The sequence below is a fragment of the Oncorhynchus mykiss genome, chromosome 18, assembly GCF_057628025.1.
Source record: "Oncorhynchus mykiss isolate SJ-2025 chromosome 18, ASM5762802v1, whole genome shotgun sequence".
NCBI classification, from domain to species: domain Eukaryota; kingdom Metazoa; phylum Chordata; class Actinopteri; order Salmoniformes; family Salmonidae; genus Oncorhynchus; species Oncorhynchus mykiss.
This window is the reverse complement of record NC_143039.1, coordinates 61,324,693-61,346,218: the sequence shown is the minus strand read 5'-3', so window position 1 is coordinate 61,346,218 and position 21,526 is coordinate 61,324,693. Positions and strand designations below refer to the sequence as shown.

Genomic DNA, 21,526 nt, shown 5'->3' with positions numbered 1-21,526 from the left:
ATGTATATTTGCAGCCTGGTCTCATATACTAGACGTAACATAGTAAAAGTAAATCAGTGACACTAAAATTAGTGTGTGGTATTGTTATGTTTGTTATGGTTACATAAGACAGATGTTTACTTAAGGCAAAAACTAAGGTCAGGGTGGATGGGTGGGCTAATAGTACAAACATCTAGCAACCGTAAGGTTGTTAGTTTGAATCACATCAAGGACAACTTTAGCATATTAGCAACTTTTCAACTACTTAGCATGTTAGTTAACCCTCTACTAACCCTAACCATAACCCTTTAACCTAACCCTAACCTTAACCCCAACCCCTAGTGTAGCTAACATTAGTTCCCCTGGGCATCGAAGACGTGGCAGCCCCCCACACCTCTCTGATTCAGAGGGTTTGGGTTAAATGCGGAAGATACATTTAAGTTGAAGGCATTCAGTTGTAGGCATTCAGTTGTACAACTGACTAGGTATCCCCTTTCCTTTAGCCAGCTAGCTAACGTTAACCACCTAGCCACCTAGCTAGAATTCATAACACATCATTTTGCAAATTCCTAATAACATATCATATGAAATGGGTGCTGAATATCCACAAAGTAATACATATCATACGAAAAGTCCCCTGATTTACGGAAAGAATAATACGAAATGCTCTGATACCAGGTTGCAGCTGCGCACCTCACATGTCACCCACCTTGCAATCTGAGTGGAGACAGTCAGCATTCACAATCCTGGTGTTGTTTATTGCATCTGTAGATTTACCCTCTCTAAATTTCTAAGGGATAGTTTCACCTCTGTTACATGAAACCACTCTCATATGTGGTGCGCTTTTTAGAATGGTGTGTTCCCCCTAATTGTATTTAGGAACATTCGAGCATAGCCTACTGCCATGTGTGCATTGCTGCGCTTATAATGTGAAGAAATAATCGTTTTTCAACATTTTAAGCATTCTGATCTGTTGCATCAGGCTCATTGCTTTTTAACATTTGTTGACGCAAAGTATACCTTGTTGTATGAACGTTGCACAGGTGCTTGGTGGCACCTTAATTGGGGAGGACGGGCTCATGGTAATGTCTGGTGCGGAATCGGTGGAATGGTATCAAATACATAAAACACATGGTTTCCATGTGTTTGATGTCATTCCATTCGCTCTGTTCCAGTCATTATTATGAGCCGTACTCTCCTCAGCAGCCTCCACTGAAATGGTGTATCTATGGTCCTGTTTGAACGGTCCCAGACATAGCCACTTTGATCTTCCCCCGGAAATGGATGAGCTAGCTAGAGAGAAAGCACATCTTTCAATCCTCTCTCCCGAAACTATTTGAATGATTAGGACTATTTCTCAGTTTCTCTCCCTTTCTGTGTTGGCTAAAGTATACTCAACTGCCGTCTGTCTGCTGCAGTGCTCTCTCAACAGCAATGACTGTGCTCAACACAAAATATATTAATGTAGACTACATTGTCTTGCGAATGACTCGCAAAATCATCCTGTTGTCCCACATTTGGGTATTTTAAATGTGGTCACCCTAAGGCCAGCTGAACAGTGAGCATTGCAAGGAGACAACTCTTTTACATAAAATCTTCAGTGAGAGTAATAAAATTATATTTTATTTTGCAATGGGTTGTTTTTTTTATACAATGAATTTGGCAAGTGGATTTAGGGGCTCCCGAGTGGAGCAGCGGTCTAAGGCACTGCATCTCAGTGCTGGAGGTATCACTACAGACCCTGGTTTAATTCCAAGCTGTATCAAAACCTATGATTGGGAGTCCCATAGGGCGGTGCACACTTGGCCCAGCGTCGTTAGGGTTTGGCTGGGGGTAGGCTGTCATTGCAAATATGAACTTGTTCTTAAATGGCTTAGTTAAACAAAAATACATTTTGAAACTCAATCTCCCATGGTTCCCTTTGCGCGTGTTTGACGTAGCAGGAAGTAAACTTGTCATGTCGATAGGGGAGGTTCTTTTGAAGTGAAACGGGTGAGTTTTATGACAATTAACGTGCACATTTATCTGTCTCATTGTATATTTTACGTCAATACAATATGCACAGCAACGTCTGGATTATATCTAATGTAGTTCATATATATCTGTGTCGTTTTATATTTCACGTTAATACAATAATAGGCTTTGTAAAGTCTGCGCCTCGTCACGTTAATGTTTTCCAGGAAATATGTTTTTCCCTGACCACAGTCAGCTCCTAAACAAGATCAGGATGAACACATTCTCCAGAATAGCAATAATGTGTAGTTTAGACAAGAGTACACAGTGTATACTTTAATCCCTTTGTTGTAACTCTGTATACTTGCGTGTAAAATTGGTTGTAAGAACCGTTATCTCTCTCTCCACACCCCCTATCTTTCGCAACACTCCTTCCCTCTCTTTTTTTCCCCCTCACTCTTTCCCTCCAGGGCAGTCTATATATGATGTGATGTGATGGGTGTCCATGGTCTGACCAGCTATGTGGAGGGTAACAGGGGCTTGTTCCAGGACGTCAGGTTCAGAGACAGCAGACTTGTGATAGATGGCTGTAGTCTGTTCTTCAGGCTCTATCTAAACCATGGACTGGATCAGGCACACGGAGGGGACTACGATGCCTTCGCTGCCCTACTGTCTACCTTCATCTCTGCACTGGAGGCCTGCAATATACAGCCTTATGTGGTGCTGGATGGCGGTAAGGAGGAGGAGGTGTTTGTGTGTGTCTGGTGTGTGTGCAACAGGATCTGTGGCTCACAAATCGGCCTCTTCAGTAACTTCTGAAGCCCCTTGAATAAAATCCGTCGATGATGATGATGTGTGTGTCAGGGTTTATGGTAGCCGGCTTTTGGCCGCACCCCCCAAAAATTCAAAGGCGATAAATAAAACTGTTGCCGGGCAAAAAGACCGGTAGAAAAACAAATCCCGTTGCAAAATAACGCTTTTTTATTAATTCATGTAAATACATTTGACCGAAATGCTTATCATTCTATAGGTTACTTTGCATAATTTAGTGGAATTAAATTGGCCTTTGTGTATTTTTGTTAGTCATCTAATATCTTATTTATTCAACACAACTATCATTTAGAGCCTATTTTGATGGGGATTTCTCCTGCAGATTCACAGCTGGTTGGTGCTGGAGTAAAACGTGCTTTTATAAACCCATTCATTGCACAACAATTCTAAATGTAATCTCGTGTTAAAAACAGTTTTGGTTCTAAATTAAAAATAGCTTTTTTATTTCTCAACTGGTAATTGAAGTGCGCCACCCATTCACCATTCAAGTGCAGGCAACAGGCTATCAGTGGGTCACCAACCACTTTACAGTGTGAGCTGGAGGCAGTATGCATTTTGAAAACATACTTCATTGTTTGAAACCTGAATGTTTTATTACATATTGAGACATGTCTTACATTGCTTCAATGTAGCCTATAGGCAAAATCTGACCATGGAAACAATTATTTTATGAAAGGCGCGTGAGTTTCAAGTTTGGGGAAGGTGACAATTTATCCTACCATTTCTACCGTTCTGCGTGCCAGTTATGATTTTCATATGCACATTTTTGTGGAACCATTTCAATAATAAAGTTTTCATTTCTCAAAATCATTATCAAATGGTTAATCATAAACATCTAATTAAAATTCTAAAAGTTAAGTCAACTAATGCGAGATCACCAGCCTCTGCCATACGGACACATTGATACACCGTGATCCATTGGCGGCTAAAGAAATGAGCATATGGAACTCATAGCCTATAGGCCAATGCAGCAGTAGCCTATAGGCCAATGCAGCAGTAGCCTATAGGCCAATGCAGCAGTAGCCTATAGGCCAATGCAGCAGTAGCCTATAGGCCAATGCAGCAGTAGCCTATAGGCCAATGCAGCAGTAGCCTATAGGCCAATGCAGCAGTAGCCTATAGGCCAATGCAGCAGTAGCCTATAGGCCAATGCAGCAGTAGCCTATAGGCCAATGCAGCAGTAGCCTATAGGCCAATGCAGCAGTAGCCTATAGGCCAATGCAGCAGTAGCCTATAGGCCAATGCAGCAGTAGCCTATAGGCCAATGCAGCAGTAGCCTATAACTGGTGATTATCGAGCGGTAGATTGTTGGAAATATTTTTGAAGTAGCTTACTGTGAGGAAGTAAAGTTTTAATATATTATAATTCGCAAAGGATGTAACAAACAACAACAACACTTTCCTAAATTTCCACGCAGCAAGCCAGGTACTTCTATGCGTGCGACGTCCCCCAACATTATCAGAACAGAGAAACTAGACACATGCTCATTGCTCACATGGAGCACTTCAAACAAGACAATGAAAACATATACAAATCTCGTAAATGATGGTTATGAAATAAACCCAAACTTGTTTCTCGCAAGTGTAGCAGGTTGTAAACAAACGTTTCTACTCCGCGCATGAGAACGGTGAAAACTAATTAATACATGCATTAACAGAAATTGATGTAACCAAATGACGGGAATGAACTACTTGTGACATATGTAATGGGGAATTTATTTAAAAAATATAGAATCAAAGTGTAAACAATTCACACAATGAAACGAGAGAGACTCGCCTATACAGTATCTTCGCCACACATCCCTCCCCTTCTTCATGTCTCAACATTTTAAATTAAACTCAAGACACATTATCTCCACACATATTTGAGATGTTTTTCACTGACACCCGCAACTCAATAACCAGCTTGGCCTATTCCCACGCGTGCTGCCCAAATTGCGGACTTCGCAAATAGGCATATGCCTACGAGTTTATGATTTGAAACAATCCACAGCTAGCTATTTTTTTAAATAAGCTAATAATCCTTGTTTCCTCTGTGGCTAAATAATACTTTCTGGTGAAGTATTTTGAATTATTTTATTTATTTCTGTACAGACAGGAGCAATTATAGGAGCAATTTGGCACATGTATTTCCATTTACTTTCCTATTCGATCCACCACTATGCAATTTCACTCCTGTTCTAATGGTTTTCATATGAACTTCCTTTCCGCACAATCCTAGTCATATTAGCAACCCATTCTAGTTGTGGCATCTTTAAATTCCCCCTCTTTATAACCGCTATCAGGTGTGCTGTGGTGTTTTCCCAGGTGTGCTGTTTTAGAATGGTGTTTTCCCAGGTGTGCTGTTTTAGAATGGTGTTTTCCCAGGTGTGCTGTTTTAGAATGGTGTTTTCCCAGGTGCGCTGTTTTAGAATGGTGTTTTCCCAGGTGTGCTGTTTTAGAATGGTGTTTTCCCAGGTGTGCTGTTTTAGAATGGTGTTTTCCCAGGTGTGCTGTTTTAGAATGGTGTTTTCCCAGGTGTGCTGTTTTAGAATGGTGTTTTTTCAGGTGTGCTGTTTTAGAATGGTGTTTTCCCAGGTGTGCTGTTTTAGAATGGTGTTTTCCCAGGTGTGCTGTTTTAGAATGGTGTTTTCCCAGGTGTGTTGTTTTAGAATGGTGTTTTCCCAGATGTGCTGTTTAGAATGGTGTTTTTTCAGGTGTGCTGTTTTAGAATGGTGTTTTCCCAGGTGTGCTGTTTTAGAATGGTGTTTTCCCAGGTGTGCTGTTTTAGAATGGTGTGTGTGTGTCAGGCATGGACCCCAGTGATAAGAAGCTGTCCACCCTGAGGCAGCGGCTGCAAAGTAAGATCCAAGAGGCTGAGTCTCTGTCCCGGGGCCGACACGGCTCCGTCCTCCCCCTCCTCACAAGACACGTCTTTATCCAGGTACAGACACACACAGACGGACCCGTACAAAATACAGGTGAACTCATACACACCACTCTTCTCCTTTTTCACATCACATTCTTTTTTTTTCTGTCCCTCCCTCAGGTCCTCTCCCAGCGAGGTGTCCCGTTGGTCCAGTGCCCCGCCGAGGCAGACTGGGAGATTGCCTGCCTGGCCAATCAGTGGGGTTGTCCAGTTCTCACCAATGACAGCGACTTTTACATCTTTGACTTGCCAGGTGGGTGGAGCCAGACCATGAAGTGATGTCTCCTTCCAGTTTTTATCTTACCCCTCCCCCTCCTCTCTCTCATCCCTTTCTCCCCCCTCTATTTCCAGGTGGTTATATTCCGTTCCGGTTCTTCCAATGGGCCAGTGTTAGCGGTTCCCCTCCACATCACTACATCCCAGCCAGACGGTACACGGTCAGTGGGATGTGCCAGCACTTCAGGGGAATGAACCGGGAACTTCTGCCGCTGTGTGCTGTCCTGGCAGGGAATGACTACACCACAAAACAAACCTACAAACACATACACACACTCCTCCCTCAGCTAACCACGGGAGGGAAGAGGGGAGGCAGGGGCAGAGGGAGCCCATCCCATATAGAGGGCCTCCTTCTCTGGCTCTCCTCCTTCCCTGGACCTGAGGAGGCTCTGGAGGAGGTGGGGAGACTGACAGGAGGAGTAGAAAGAGGAGGAGGAGGAGGAGGGAGAGGGAGAGGAGGAAGGGGAAGAGCAGGGAGTGGAGGAGAGAAGTCCGGCCTGTGTTCTGTGCTCTGGTCAGGCATGCAAGAGTACCATCTGACTCCTCAGAGCCGTCTCTCTACCTGGTTCTCTGGAGGCTCATCCAGGTCGCCAGAGGGGCTGTGGACCGCTACTCCCTGCCCGCTGCCAGAGTGGCTGTGCTGGGCCGCAGGGAGTGGGGCGATGGCCCCCCTGGTGCTGGATGTCCTGGAGCTCAGGAGGGTGCTGCTCATCCCTCAGGTGGAGAACAGCCGACTACCCAGTAGCCACTGCAGTGCCACGGCCATACGACAGGCCCTCTACGGGATCCTACTGGCCAATCAGGAGCAGGGGGAGAGGGGAGAGACGGGGTGGGGAGAGTGTCACAGGGTCCAGAGACAAGGTGGACAGGAGACCCAGGTAGAGGGACAGGGAGAAAGGGGGAGGGGAGGAAGGCAGTGGGGGAAGAGGGGAAGGGGCAGAGGTCAGAAACAGGGAGTGGGTCATGCGGGTGCAGAGCCTTCCTCAGGCAGTGGTCAGGGGGAGAACATTGCCCCTAGCGCTGTGGAGAGTGACAGAGGTATGAGTGTGTTTGTGGAGGAGTACGACAGACACAATCTGAACCTGAGGAAGTGCCAGGTGGAGCCACGGACCCCTGGAACCATTCTACACCTTGAGACACTCTGCCAGGTAACCATAACTCTCTGGCAGGTAATCATAGCAACACACTATGCCTGGTAACCATAACAACACACTCAGTCTACATTTTTTCCAAGAGTGTTACTTTTTTGTCCATAGTGTCATCTTCCTTTTGATTATACTAATCCCCACCCCTCCCTCTCTCTCCCTCCCTCTCTCTCGCTCCATCTCTCTATAGGCTCCTGTGTCAGTTCGGCTGGGAGTGCTGTATGATGTTCTGGGGGTGAAGGAGTCTTCTCTGTCCCCCCTACCTCCTCACCTTAGGCTGGCCCTTGGAGTGACTGGGTTCTGGAGGAGAGAGGCCAGACCTTTTCCCTCTCTACCCCAGGTACAGGCTTTGCTGCTGGGAATGGTCCATGGAGAGATGGCCCGGAACACTCATCCTGGACAGAACCAGAACACAGGTAGGGGCAGTGCACACACATGCAAACACACAGGCACGCACATAAACGTGTGCACAAACACACACACAAACACTTTAGTTAGATCCACAAAAAAACATCACATTGCAAAGTGCCCAAATATTTGGTTGTACAGTCTTGTCTTTCGTACACCAACATACACACTAAACCAGTTCTCGCTCTAACTCAGCCACAGAACGGAACCTGTGGATGAAGCTTCGCCTGCGGCCAGGAGACAGGCGGGGTTTCGATGTGGGCGTGGCTCATTCCCTCAGCCAATGGCAGGCCTGCCTGTGGAGTGTACTCAGTCTGAACCAGCTACTGTGTCTGCCCCTGCCTGAACCAGACACAGCATGGTAGGTAATGCAAGCACACACACACACACACAAACTGCCCCTACCCGTTTGAACCATACTGTCCCTCTGTCCCCCAGGTTATTCAGTGGTAGTCTGGTCCATGGTTTGGTTGGCCGTCTGAGAGGGGGTTGTTCTCCTGAATCTGTTCTGGCTGCAGCTCCTCTCTCTGGGCATATCTACCGCTCCCTACTGGCTGCTCTGGAGGACTGCATGCTAAATACACTACCCTCATCAGGGAGGAGGAAGAGGGGGAGAGGAGGAGAAAAAGGAGGAGCCCCTTCCTCCCAGGAGATCAACAACAGGTTTGCTCTGCTGATGACTGAGGAAGAGGATGAAGAGTGAGAGGAGTGAGGAGACTGTAGGGTCTTTCTAGTCAACGTGGTGCTCATAAATAAACGTTGTTCCTCTTTTCACAGCTTAGAAAGAGAGTGGGATGAAAAGAAAGAGATGGCCTGTGGTACACTCTTTTAGGAAGCATTAATCCATATGATTTAAACCCACTCAGGGAATGCTGCGTTTCAATGACGATTCTAAATGATTAACATTTCTATTTCTGATGAAACTCTTCCTTTTAATTAGGACGTATACATATGGCCTTCATGAGGCCTTTACAGCAGCTGATGTCACCTTGTCAGCATATGAGTCTACACAAAACATTGAGCCTTTAAACTGTTTTTAATTAAATGTGTAAACTCAATGATGTGCATATTGTTCTTATCATTAGTCTCAATGTCCACATAGCAACCTAACTATTAGTAACCAAATAAAAACATGTTCAGTTTCAGCTTTGTTTATTATCAATTTCATGTAACAGTCATCACATACATACAGTAGTAAAAATGTTTCTTCTATAACCTCAGACATTACATTTCATTGCAGTACAATATAAAACAGCACAATTAAATACACACAATAGCATAAAATACATAGTATAGGACCATATTTTCAAATTCTTGAGCTGCACTTGATTTCATTTACACGGTAAAATACAACCAATGGATTAGTTCCAAAAGTGCTATCTACTTTCAAGTACTTAAAAGTACTTGACCCAGGTCTGATAAAAACATGTTTAGTTGAGACCAAGTGTATCAGCTGAGAGCTCTTAGATCAGTCGTTCATCTGTAGCTTTAACAATGAGCTTCTGTCTGAAGACAATCATCACTGAGTGACTTTCATGTTACTATTTTCCCAGTTCTATGTTCTGCTAGTCAGCACCTCGCCTCAAAGAGTGTGTTCTCTATGATTTCTGTCAATGTGAAGCTTCAACATGATCCCACTACAGCAGTTTCATACCACACTGACAGCTCTCGTCCTCCAAATAAAACATTTTCAAGACCCTGGGTTATGCTGTGGATGATGATGGGGGTACTGTGTGAGTGTGTGTTGACTCAGTCTCCTCTTCCTTGGCCCCACAGGTGTCCACCACACAGATCAGACAGCTGGTGACGGGGAACGCCCTCACCTTACTGCACGTCACCCACCTACAAACACACACGAAGGAGTAAGATAAAACACACACAGGAAATCATACACACGAAGGAGTAAGATAAAACACACAGGAAATCATACACAAATGTGTGTGTGTGTACCTGTCAGTGTCAGTGTGGTACTCCAGGATGTGTCCTAGTCGTCCGACCCCCTGGAAACCTGCCAGTACGTATATCACTCCGCTGACTGCAGCACACCTCACATTCATCCCACGCCACGGCATCGCCGCGGCAACGTGCCACTCATTCCTGCCGATGTCATAGTACTCCACCGAGTCCAGCCCACCTATACACTCACACATAAAAATATACCCCAAACATACCCAAAAGAGTGTGTGTGTGTGTGTGCCATACCCAGTCCGTTCATTCCTCCCACAGCATAGATTCTGTTGTTGACAAACACCAGACCGTGGTTCTTCCTGGCTTCCCTCATCCCACTCAGCTCCCTCCATCTAAAAACACACACAGAAGATACACACATTTATTAACTTCTAGAGGAGTATGGTGTGTGTGTGTGTGTGTGAGCGAGTACGTACGAAAGGGAAAGGAGGATACCTAGTCAGTTGTACAACTGAATGGCTTCAACTGAAATGTGTCTTCCACATTCAACCCAAGCCCTCTGAATCAGAGAGGTGCGGGGGGCTGCCATAGTATGTGTGATTAGACTCACTCCTCCTTAACAGAGTCATAGACCTCACAGTTGCTGAGGACCCTCCCAGAGACGTTGTTGCCTAGGGACCCTCCACAGACGTAGATGAGCCCATTGGCCTCCACGCTGCCGTGGCTACAGCGAGGCATCAACATACTGGCTTTGGTCTGCCATGACTCACACCGCGTGTCATAACACTCAAACAGGTTCAACGCTGAGCTGCCTGGAGGGAGAGACGGACAGACACACACAGAAAGGAGCACAAACACTTCAATACAAAGGAGATACAAAGGTACGCTACAATACTAATATAGATAAGCCATCAGCACAATACTTCCCTGTTCTCCGGTGTGTGTGTGAAACTCACCTACTTCCGACCCTCCAGAGGTGTAGATCTTGCCCTGAGAGGCACAAGCAGCCAGACTGTCCCGTGGTGTAGGGGGGCCTGGTTTACAGAAGAGAAAATGTAAGAACAAACACAATATTTTTCTCATTTTAGACCACATGGGAGTGAGTATTTAATGGTATTAAAAGACACCGAATACTACATGTTTTATGAATAGGAAATGACCCTAGAATGGCAAAAAAATTGTTCCAAGTGGTTTTAATGGGCTTTCTTCATCCTGATGGTTTTATACACAACCAAACTAGGACAAAACTGACAGTGAAGTAGTCCAATTTGTAGAACTTTTCATTTATTTAGCACTGTATCAAAATACCTTTATAGATGGTATTATATCCATACTGGGGTATTCTGGTTTTCACAATATATCACCCAGCCCAAACACACACACATTTTTCTATGTTGCAACACAAGTCACACTACTCCCATTTCAGTCACTAATACAACACACACACACATACACTTTCCAGTACCTAGTTTGGAGTACCAGCTGTCCTTCAGTACGTTGTAACAGTCCATCCTCTTGATGGGGAACAGCTGAGATCCTCCCAGGATGTAAACAACATTATCCCAGAACACCGCCGTGGCATCACGACGCTTCTCAAACGGACAACGAATGTCTGACCAGCTGTAGTCCTGGACACACACGGCCCGTACTTGAAATGATTCAGCCGTTTGATTAACATCTCCACATACTTGAATGAGAGCAGATGGACTACAGACTGGCCTTATCTAAGTGACGTAATGTTCTTTGCGTTGAAGCACATGTAGGATTACAAAGGTGTGTGTGTGTTTGTGTACCTTAGGGTTGAAGTATCTGCAGGACTGTGGTTGCGAGCCTCCAAACAGAGCAATCCTGTAGTCGTGTTTCTTACGTCGCGGGTGACTGTTCTCTCCCAAATCCTCACGATCCTCTGGGCACAACAGGTGGTACCGCATCCCACCTAGATACACAAGAGGTTACACACACCCACATAAATAATGGGGCCAATGTGTGACATTGGGATCCACATGTCAAAATGGTTTGAAACAACAAAATATGAGTTTAAATGCAGTTCCACATATGCAAATTGTCCCATAACTCCCATTATACTTCTCCCTTAGGCCGAGGACCACATCTTTAAGCAGGGTTCATACAGACATTTGCAAGTCAAATTCAAGGACTTATGGGGACTTTTTCCAGGCACTTAATTGTAATTTTCAAGGACCTCAATGTTTTACAATTGTATAATTTATATAACTGCACATACAGTATTGGGCCTTATATAGACCCCCTCCCCAAAAAAGCATGCAAAAAGTGTAAAAGAAAAGTAGGCCGATGTCACTTTAAGAATAATGCATTTTTTAGGCCTTGATATTCAAATGATATTACATTCTAAAATATGTGAGAATAATGTGGACATTGCCTGAGGAAATAGATTGGATGCATGCATGGCAATGTTTCTGTAGCCTATGTGGCTGACGCAGGCACATATAAAGCCATGAATAGCAGTAGCATTAATCTCACCATCGCTGTTATCATGAGAAAGTGACCAAAAAACAGGAAGGATTTGTATGGAAAGCCAAGTTGAAGCCAACATGAGATGTTGTCATCATCATAATAACCGCACATGGTTTTACCACAACAGAGTTGCGCAGGGCCCTTCAATTGAAGCGGTGGAAAACAAATGAAAGTGGTCACATCTCTGACAAAAACAGATCAAAAATGAAATAAATGGATACCAAATACAACAAGTATTATGCATAATGATTGAAGAAGCACGTTAATGACAGTATGTATTTAGGTTTTAAGTATCAAGGTAAGGTCCCTCTCGGTTAGAGACATTTGATTTTTCAATAGTATTTACTTTTTTAAAGCATTTACAAAATGTTATGTAGTTACACTGCATTTCTGAGATCTCTATACAAAAACTGACAGCAACGGTGAGGGGAAAAAATGATTTGATCCCCTGCTGATTTTGTACGTTTGCCCACTGACTAAGAAATGATCAGTCTATAATTTTAATGGTAGGTTTATTTGAATAGTGAGAGACAGAATAACAACAACAAAATCCAGAAAAACGCATGTCAAAAATGTTATAAATTGATTTGCATTTTAAATGAGGGAAATAACTATAACTATTAACCCTTGTTGGCAATCACAGAGGTCAGATGTTTCTTGTAGTTGGCCACCAGGTTTGCACACATCTCTGGAGGGATTTTGTCCCACTCCTCTTGGCAGATCTTCTCCAAGTCATTAAGGTTTCGAGGCTGACGTTTGGCAACTCGAACCTTCAGCTCCCCCCACAGATTTTCTATGGGATTAAGGTCTGGAGACTGGCTAGGCCACTCCAGGACCTTAATGTGCTTCTTCTTGAGCCACTCCTATGTTGCCTTGGCCATGTGTTTTGGGTCATTGTCATGCTGGAATACCCACCCACAACCCATTTTCAATGCCCTGGCTGAGGGAAGGAGGTTCTGACCCAAGATTTGACGGTACATGGCCCCGTCCATCGTCCCTTTGATGCGGTGAAGTTGTCCTGTCCCCTTAGCAGAAAAACACCCCCAAAGCATAATGTTTCCACCTCCATGTTTGACGGTGGGGATGGTGTTCTTGGGGTCATAGGCAGCATTCCTCCTCCTCCAAACACAGCGAGTTGAGTTGATGCCAAAGAGCTCCATTTTGGTCTCATCTGACCACAACACTTTCACCCAGTCCTCTGAATCATTCAGATGTTCATTGGCAAACTTCAGACAGGCATGTATATGTGCTTTCTTGAGAAAGGGGACCTTGCGTGCGCTGCAGGATTTCAGTCCTTCACGGCGTAGTGTGTTACCAATTGTTTTCTTGGTGACTATGGTCCCAGCTGCCTTGAGATCATTGACAAGAACCTCCTGGGTAGTTCTGGGCTGATTCCTCACCATTCTCATGATCATTGCAACTCCACGAGGTGAGATCTTGCATGGAGCCCCAGGCCGAGGGAGATTGACAGTTCTTTTGTGTTTCTTCCATTTGCGAATATTCGCACCAACTGTTGTCACCTTCTCACCGAGCTGCTTGGCGATGGTCTTGTAGCCCATTCCAGCCTTGTGTAGGTCTACAATCTTGTCCCTGATATCCTTGGAGAGCTCTTTGGTCTTGGCCATGGTGGAGAGTTTGGAATCTGATTGATCGCTTCTGTGAACAGGTGTCTTTCATACAGGTAACAAGCTGAGATTACGAGCACTCCCTATAAGAGTGTGCTCCTAATCTCAGCACGTTACCTTTTAAAAGACACCTGGGAGCCAGAAATCTTTCTGATTGAGAGGGTGTCAAATACTTATTTCCCTCGTTAAAATGCTAATCAATTTATAACATTTTTGACATGCGTTTTTCTGGATTTTTTTGTTGTTATTCTGTCTCTCATTGTTCAAATAAACCTACCATTAAAATTATAGACTGATCATTTCTTTGTCAGTGGGCAAACGTACCAAATCAGCAGGGGATCAAATACTTTTCCCCCTCACTGTAGATCCAGAATTCTTACAGGGTTCAAGTTCAATGTCTAATTTAACTGATTAATGATTAATATATGATATGAAGACAACTTACATTGCCATAAATGCAAGGACAGAAAAGTAATGTTTTATGTCACATGATTTTGGACAAATCCTTCAAGGCACCAACCATAGCTATGATCCCACCTATATCATAATGAAATGACATAAATAGTTTGCAGATTATTATCAACGACTTATCAAAAGCTGTAACAAGTTGTCCAGTGTAGGAAATCCTCACTGGTACCCCAGTTTATAGTAAGACCCATATACAGCTGTGTGTACTCACTGATGACCATCTTGAGACACTCTGGGTTGTCCTGTATGAGGGGTTCAGCCTGGACAGTCTTAGACAGGAAGGCTTTGGACACCAGAGGGAAGCGAACACAGCCTAACACCTCCACCATGTGACTCTGTCTGTTACACACATCATATTTCAGCCACCGCACCGCAGACTCATAGATCTACACACACAAACACACAGAAAGGGAGAGAGAAATAGGGGGAGGGGGGCATGTCATACTTGAGCCACTGATCTACACACATTAATGACAACATGGTAACGTATCTTGGTGTGTGTATGTTACCTGGTCCTCGGCCCGGACAGTGAGTGTATCTTGGTGCAGTAGCTGTGTGAGCTGGGTGACGTTCAGTTGGAGGAATTCATCCAATTTATAGACCTCAGTGAAGTGTTGATGGATAAAGTCATCCGCTGACAGCTTCAATTCTGGACAGTCCAAACACTCCGCTAGAGCAGAGATGCCTAGAGAGAGACCAGAGGTTAAGGAGTGGGTTTGTGTAGAGGTGAATTTGAGAGACACTATTTTAGATGTATAGAATCTAGACATGTCTTACCCAGACAGTTGGTTGCATCGACTTGCTCTTTTAGGAAGTCAACACACATCTTCTTCACAGGTTCTATCTGGTACTGGTTGGCTGCATCCAGCAAAGACTGGACATTACTGCTGTTCACTGAGATACTGAAACACACACACGGTTTGGGGTGTGTTTTGTGTCTTAAGTGTCCCATATGGATGGACATTTGAGTGTGTGTGTGTCTTACCGAGCAGTGTAGACAAACTCCACCAACAGTTCTATGATCTCAGGCTCAGCACTCCTCAACTCCACCTCGTGACTGGTAGACTCCATCATGCTGGCTAGAGAGAGAGAGATGGAGGGGGAGCGATAAAGAGACACACGTGTCACATTGGGTAATTAGAGGTAAGGGAGAAAGAGATAGAGATACAACAAGGTTGAGTGTGCATGCGAGTGTGTTTGTAATGTACTCACTAGTAAACATGAGGCTGAAGAAGTGGCTGGCTGCAGCTAAGACCACTCTGTGAGCAGGAATATGTTTCCCCTGAACCACCAAGATCACATCACATAGGGTACCCTGCAGAAAACACACACTGTTAGACATACACTGTAAGAGACACACACACGGCGCGCACGCACACACCTGTTTCCTTAGGTTGTTCATGACGCCCATGATACTGGACAGGAATCTGGACTCCTCTTTGGAAGCCAACTTCTTTTCATTCTTCTTCTTAGAACCCGAACCTGAGGGTTTGTCTCCTGTTACAGCTGCAGAAGCCATGCTGGTGCTGGCCATAGCTGCTGGCTACTAAATTTGGTGTATATTTAGGGTTGTCAATAGCCTCATAAGACAGGACATTCAAAAACGCCCCAATAATAATGTGTATGGATAAACTGGCTAGCTTGCAATAGTAGCTAGAACTCCCACTCTGCTGCTACCAAAGTCCACTGCACTGCACAGCACACCCTGTTTGTTTTGGAGATAGTAATTACGCTAACGTAGCTAGCTAGCTATAAAGACTGCGTGCAGTTCAGCAGCTAGCTACATACATAGGCATGTCCAGCTCGTATATACACTAATCTTGATGTTGACTCGCTGCGAGTAAACCGCTGGGCTATAATATTAGTTTAGTTTGCTGACAGAAGAAGTTAAGAAAAGTGGGTTCTGATTTTATGTGTTAGCGAGCCGGCTAGCACTGCCAGAGTATCTCTGGCACTGATCACTTCTTCCGGCTCCCTGTTGTGGTAGAATCAGTAGCAGCGGCTGTCAAATATCGCCCTCTAGCGTCAGTTGACAGACCGCCTCCGTTTGTCTGTTGTCTTTCTGAATGGAAAAAAGTGTATTTCTTACAGGCAGCCTACCGTTTGTCGTTTCATAAAGGCACCAGCGTTGGAAAAAGTACTAAATTATCATACTTCACTTAAAGTAAAGGTAACTTAATAGAAAAGGAAAGTCACCGAGTAAAGTAAAAGTGAAAGTCACCCTGTAAAATACTTCTTAAGTAAAAATCTAAAAGTATCTGGTTTTAAATATACTAAAGTATCAAAAGTAAAAGTATAAATAATTTATAATTCCTAATATTAAGCAAACCAGATAGTTTGACGGATAGCAAGGGGCCCACATCCAACACTCACACATAATTTACAAACGAAGCATTTGTGTTTAGTGAATCCGACAGATCAGAGAGTAGCGATGACCAGTAATGTTCTCTTAAAATGTGACAAGTACTTTTGGATGTCAGGGAAAATGTATGGAGTAAAAATTATATTATTTTATTTAGGAATGTAGTGAAGTATAAGTAAAAGTTGGCAAAAATATAAATAGTAAAGTAAAGTACAGATACCCCCCCAAAATACTTAACTAGTACTTTAATTAATTTTTCTTTGAGTACTTTATACCACTGAAATGCACTACCGCAAAAAGACGGAGCTGACGTGTCAAATGTCTGTGTTGTTCACTACTGAATGCTAAAACGTATAGCTATGCATTTCACCTGTACAGTTCTGGCATAGAAGTTGGGTGCACCTGTCCCATCTACTGTAGTACAGCTACAAAACTTTCCCGCAAGTCCCATGACAGATGACGTCACCAGGAATGCGGGGCAGTGATGGATTGACCTGGATAACGAGAGAGAAAAATAAAGTCTGTGACAAACAATAACGAGAGATTGATTGCGGGGATTAACTGTCGGGTGTCGGGATCATTTATTTCAGCCGCCATGTCTGTGCTATTTTGTTGCCGCTGTGTTTTTCCATCCGAAGACACCGACGAGGTATTGTATACGGGAACAGGAAATAAACATTATTTATTGTCTGGGTGTGCTTACAGTAACACTACAACCAAAAAAATTTACCCGAGGGAGGCATTTGTGGAATAAGGTACATACAAGCACATTATAATCACTCATGCATTATGCTACTTTCAAATAGGCTTGTTTAAAAACCTATCATGTTAAGCCAATAGGTCATTGCATGTATGACAACACACAACCTACATGTTTCTGCATCAGGAAGTGTTATGCCACAATATTACCAACTGGGTGAAACACAGACTACTGAATAGAATAGGTATGTTGTTACAGTATTAGACATTGATCGGATTAGTATAACCCGCCCTATACCTCATTCACACATAGTGGAACTTGTGTGTTACAGAGACAGCCCCTACTGCACCCCAAGCTTCCAGAATCAGAGAAGCCAGTTTCGGCCAGACAGCCTCGACCAGCACCCACAGGTTCAATCACACATATTACCATCATATTACAAGTGTGTATGTGTGTGTTATTGACTGTGTGTGTGTGTGTGTGCGCGCGCACGCGTGTGTGTGTGTGTGTTATTGACTGTGTGTGTGTGTGTGCGTGTGTGTGTGTGCGTGTGTGTGTGTGTTTGTGTGTGTGTGTGTGTGTGTGTGTGTGTGTGTTTTTCAGTGAGTCGGAGTGGTCAGTTGGTCCCGAAGCGTGTGGGTGTGAAGGACTTGGACCAGCGGTTCTCTGATGTGACCGAGACATTCAACCAACAACATGAGAGCTATAATGTCATGAAGGAACGCATCATATCTCTTCGCCGCACTTACAACTGTAGCAACGACAGCACCCTGACTCTAACCGAGTGTGTGAGGAAGATCAAGGAGGAATACGGTGAGACGCACGCACACACACATGTAACAGTATAACTTTAGACTGTCCCCTCACCCATACCCGGGCGCGAACCAGGGACCCTCTGCACACATCAACAACAGTCACCCACGAAGCATTACCCATCGCGTTACCCATCGCTCCACAAAAGCCGCGGCCCTTGCAGAGCAAGGGGAACCACTACTTCAAGGTCTCAGAGCAAGTGACGTCACCGATTGAAACGCTAACTAGCTAGCTATTTCACATCCGTTACACACACACACACACACACTCACTCACTCACACACACACACACACACACACACACACACACACACACACACACACACACACACCCTTTCTATTTCTTTCTCTCTCTTTTATTTAACCTTTATTTAACCTGGTTAGTTTCGTTGAGCCAAAAATCTATTTTTCAAAAGATACCTCTTCCTGTCCTCTTTTTACCCCTCTCACTCCTACTACAGATGAAGCCATATAACTTTTTATCTTTCCTTCTCTCTCTCTCTCTCTCTCTCTCTCGCCAGAGGACAGCTACAGGGTAACCGTGGTGATAAAGGGGTATGACTTCTCTCTCTCTGTGGTTCCGCTGAGGTCTGTGGATGAGGGAGAGAAGTCTCTGCCTCGCCTACTCCGGTTGGCTCAGGATGAGCTCAGGGGCTTTTCCCAGGGCGCCATAGCAATTGTCGCTGCCGGGACCAAGCTCCAGGTGCTGATAGACTGGCTGCTTAGTCGGGGGGAGCGAATGGCGGAGCAGGTCAGGGAGGTGGCACCAACTCATCAGGACCACTGTAGGCTGGAGGAGAACCTGATTGAGACCATGCAGGAAGTAAGAAGGGTGAGGGAGCTTTCGCTAGGGTACTGCCAGCAGGCTAGAGAGATCCAAACTGAGGCTGCACAGATAGCAGGGCTGGCCTGACACATACATACAGACACACTCTGGTAACACTGAATCTATAAATGTCACATTTAAATCTTATGGGAATTAATTTAGGCTATTTTTACTATCATGTAAAAGCACACTATGGACCTACACTGTTACCCAACACACTAGATAGTATTTCAGTATTATATAGTGAGTATGTCTATAAACATGTTAGAGAAATTAGCTGTGATATATCCTAATGTATTCTGGACAGGAATTCCTCATCTAAATCCTAATCTAATCAAACACTGTGTTGATTAAACCACTGTCAATGTTAGATATCATGTTAGTGTTTTTTCTATGTTAATACTGTATGTTATTGTATTTTATAACAAATAAAAACTGCAAACTGTTGTTAGTGTCTTAAGGTTTGAATGAATATGTTTGAGTGACATACAGTAGTTGAGTATTAAACATTTTTATTCCACACATCACAACCACTTAGCACACAGAGACTCCTTACTGGTACTGACTAGACCCTGCAGCAGGAGAAGGGGATGGAGGAAGGGGTAGGGAGAGACTGCGTGGGGGGTTAGGGGTTGGAGAGAGCGAGCGAGAGAGATGTGCGTGTGTGTTAAGAGGGAATAAAGGGAGATGAGAGGATGGAAGAAAAAGCTTTGCTACTGATATGTTGCTGCTGTAGTGTGGGCTAGGGCATGCCAGTCAATAACTTACATAATGTATTAGCTCAAATGTTAAGTACTGCAATTATCTGAAGGCCCACTGTTTTTATGCATCCATAACCTTTTGCATGGCCATTAGCTATGCACCTCATACTGAGACTGGCAGACAGGCTTTTCCCAGGTTAATTATTATGTCAACCTTATATAATTAAGCAATACGGCCCATACCACAGCTAAGGGCTGCTCTTTCATTTCAGTCATTTAGCAGATGCTGTTATCCAGAGTGATTTACATGAGCAATTAGGGTTAAATACCTTGGCCAAGGGCACATCAACATATGTTTCACCCAGTTGTCTTGGGGATTCAAACCAGTGACCCTGACCCAACGCTCTTAACCACTCGGCTACCTGCCGACAACGCAACATGGAGTGCCTGGACACAGCCCTTAGCTGTGGTATCCCATTTGTGACGTAATTAGAGCAGTAAAAATTAATGTTTTGTATATGGTCTGATATAGCACGGATGTCAGCCAATCAGCATTCAGGGCTCGACCACCCAGTTTATCATTATTATTACAGACCTACCATAACTAATTTTTATATAATGGAACCGGCAGTAATAACCATGTACAGTGCCTTGCGAAAGTATTCGGCCCCCTTGAACTTTGCGACCTTTTGCCACATTTCAGGCTTCAAACATAAAGATATAAAACTGTATTTTTTTGTGAAGAATCAACAACAAGTGGGACACAATCATGAAGTGGAACGACATTTATTGGATATTTCAAACTTTTTTAACAAATCAAAAACTGAAAAATTGGGCGTGCAAAATTATTCAGCCCCTTTACTTTCAGTGCAGCAAACTCTCTCCAGAAGTTCAGTGAGGATCTCTGAATGATCCAATGTTGACCTAAATGACTAATGATGATAAATACAATCCACCTGTGTGTAATCAAGTCTCCGTATAAATGCACCTGCACTGTAATAGTCTCAGAGGTCCGTTAAAAGCGCAGAGAGCATCATGAAGAACAAGGAACACACCAGGCAGGTCCGAGATACTGTTGTGAAGAAGTTTAAAGCCGGATTTGGATACAAAAAGATTTCCCAAGCTTTAAACATCCCAAGGAGCACTGTGCAAGCGATAATATTGAAATGGAAGGAGTATCAGACCACTGCAAATCTACCAAGACCTGGCCGTCCCTCTAAACTTTCAGCTCATACAAGGAGAAGACTGATCAGAGATGCAGCCAAGAGGCCCATGATCACTCTGGATGAACTGCAGAGATCTACAGCTGAGGTGGGAGACTCTGTCCATAGGACAACAATCAGTCATATATTGCACAAATCTGGCCTTTATGGAAGAGTGGCAAGAAGAAAGCCATTTCTTAAAGATATCCATAAAAAGTGTCGTTTAAAGTTTGCCACAAGCCACCTGGGAGACACACCAAACATGTGGAAGAAGGTGCTCTGGTCAGATGAAACCAAAATTGAACTTTTTGGCAACAATGCAAAACGTTATGTTTGGCGTAAAAGCAACACAGCTGAACACACCATCCCCACTGTCAAACATGGTGGTGGCAGCATCATGGTTTGGGCCTGCTTTTCTTCAGCAGGGACAGGGAAGATGGTTAAAATTGATGAGAAGATGGATGGAGCCAAATACAGGACCATTCTGGAAGAAAACCTGATGGAGTCTGCAAAAGACCTGAGACTGGGACGGAGATTTGTCTTCCAACAAGACAATGATCCAAAACATAAAGCAAAATCTACAATGGAATGGCTCAAAAATAAACATATCCAGGTGTTAGAATGGCCAAGTCAAAGTCCAGACCTGAATCCAATCGAGAATCTGTGGAAAGAACTGAAAACTGCTGTTCACAAATGCTCTCCATCCAACCTCACTGAGCTCGAGCTGTTTTGCAAGGAGGAATGGGAAAAAATGTCAGTCTCTCGATGTGCAAAACTGAGAGACATACCCCAAGCGACTTACAGCTGTAATCTCAGCAAAAGGTGGCGCTACAAAGTATTAACTTAAGGGGGCTGAATAATTTTGCACGCCCAATTTTTCAGTTTTTGATTTGTTAAAAAAGTTTGAAATATCCAATAAATGTCGTTCC

The 21,526-nt window shown here is 44.0% G+C and overlaps 3 protein-coding genes across 6 annotated transcripts; 2 read left to right on the top strand and 1 right to left on the bottom strand.

Moving 5' to 3' along the window:
* Positions 1 to 1,777: 1,777 nt before the first annotated feature.
* Positions 1,778 to 8,644, top strand: aste1b (asteroid structure-specific endonuclease 1b). Of its 2 annotated transcripts, none has more exons than XM_021572482.3 (8): positions 1,778 to 1,971; positions 2,403 to 2,665; positions 5,552 to 5,685; positions 5,791 to 5,923; positions 6,022 to 7,094; positions 7,282 to 7,507; positions 7,695 to 7,860; positions 7,938 to 8,644. In XM_021572482.3, exons 2-8 carry the CDS (start codon positions 2,428 to 2,430, stop codon positions 8,200 to 8,202), a joined length of 2,235 nt encoding a protein of 744 aa, XP_021428157.3. In that variant the 5' UTR covers positions 1,778 to 1,971; positions 2,403 to 2,427; the 3' UTR covers positions 8,203 to 8,644. The 2 variants fall into 2 exon arrangements, with proteins under 2 accessions (XP_021428157.3, XP_021428158.3); XM_021572483.3 differs by having other exon boundaries at positions 1,890 to 1,971; positions 2,408 to 2,665.
* On the bottom strand, positions 8,635 to 15,978 carry klhl7 (kelch-like family member 7). 3 transcript variants are annotated; one of them, XR_016488589.1, is made up of 13 exons: positions 15,375 to 15,978; positions 15,206 to 15,308; positions 14,979 to 15,072; positions 14,771 to 14,895; positions 14,503 to 14,678; positions 14,205 to 14,379; positions 11,201 to 11,343; positions 10,873 to 11,027; positions 10,364 to 10,441; positions 10,018 to 10,219; positions 9,702 to 9,799; positions 9,450 to 9,633; positions 8,635 to 9,341 (listed from the first exon to the last, which is right to left on the bottom strand). XR_016488589.1 is itself a non-coding variant. In XM_021572484.3 (13 exons), exons 1-13 carry the CDS (start codon positions 15,525 to 15,527, stop codon positions 9,203 to 9,205), a joined length of 1,833 nt encoding a protein of 610 aa, XP_021428159.1. In that variant the 5' UTR covers positions 15,528 to 15,978; the 3' UTR covers positions 8,635 to 9,202. The 3 variants fall into 3 exon arrangements, 2 of the variants coding, with proteins under 2 accessions (XP_021428159.1, XP_090065170.1); XM_021572484.3 differs by having other exon boundaries at positions 10,873 to 11,035; XM_090209044.1 differs by lacking the exons at positions 14,205 to 14,379; positions 14,503 to 14,678; positions 14,771 to 14,895; ... (1 more) ...; positions 15,206 to 15,308; positions 15,375 to 15,978 and adding an exon at positions 13,971 to 14,062 and having other exon boundaries at positions 10,873 to 11,035.
* Positions 15,937 to 19,141, top strand: si:ch73-345f18.3 (uncharacterized). Its single transcript, XM_021572485.3, has 4 exons — positions 15,937 to 17,004; positions 17,387 to 17,465; positions 17,659 to 17,868; positions 18,390 to 19,141. The coding sequence occupies exons 1-4, from the start codon at positions 16,951 to 16,953 to the stop codon at positions 18,779 to 18,781; spliced, it is 735 nt and encodes a 244-aa protein (XP_021428160.3). The 5' UTR covers positions 15,937 to 16,950; the 3' UTR covers positions 18,782 to 19,141.
* The last annotated feature ends 2,385 nt before the right edge of the window (positions 19,142 to 21,526 follow it).

Excerpts from the sequence above, each read along its gene's own strand:
- klhl7 (XM_021572484.3), bottom strand. The coding sequence starts at position 15,527 with ATGGCCAGCACCAGCATGGCTTCTGCAGCTGTAACAGGAGACAAACCC. Across the intron at positions 10,442-10,872 it reads CAGCTGGTACTCCAAACTAG|GCCCCCCTACACCACGGGAC; the intron begins GTACTGGAAAGT and ends TCTGTAAACCAG. Across the intron at positions 9,800-10,017 it reads TATGACTCTGTTAAGGAGGA|ATGGAGGGAGCTGAGTGGGA; the intron begins GTGAGTCTAATC and ends GTGTGTTTTTAG.
- si:ch73-345f18.3 (XM_021572485.3), top strand. The coding sequence starts at position 16,951 with ATGTCTGTGCTATTTTGTTGCCGCTGTGTTTTTCCATCCGAAGACACC. Across the intron at positions 17,005-17,386 it reads CATCCGAAGACACCGACGAG|AGACAGCCCCTACTGCACCC; the intron begins GTATTGTATACG and ends TGTGTGTTACAG. Across the intron at positions 17,466-17,658 it reads GCCTCGACCAGCACCCACAG|TGAGTCGGAGTGGTCAGTTG; the intron begins GTTCAATCACAC and ends TGTGTTTTTCAG.
- aste1b (XM_021572482.3), top strand. The coding sequence starts at position 2,428 with ATGGGTGTCCATGGTCTGACCAGCTATGTGGAGGGTAACAGGGGCTTG. Across the intron at positions 2,666-5,551 it reads TTATGTGGTGCTGGATGGCG|GCATGGACCCCAGTGATAAG; the intron begins GTAAGGAGGAGG and ends TGTGTGTGTCAG. Across the intron at positions 7,861-7,937 it reads CCTGAACCAGACACAGCATG|GTTATTCAGTGGTAGTCTGG; the intron begins GTAGGTAATGCA and ends TCTGTCCCCCAG.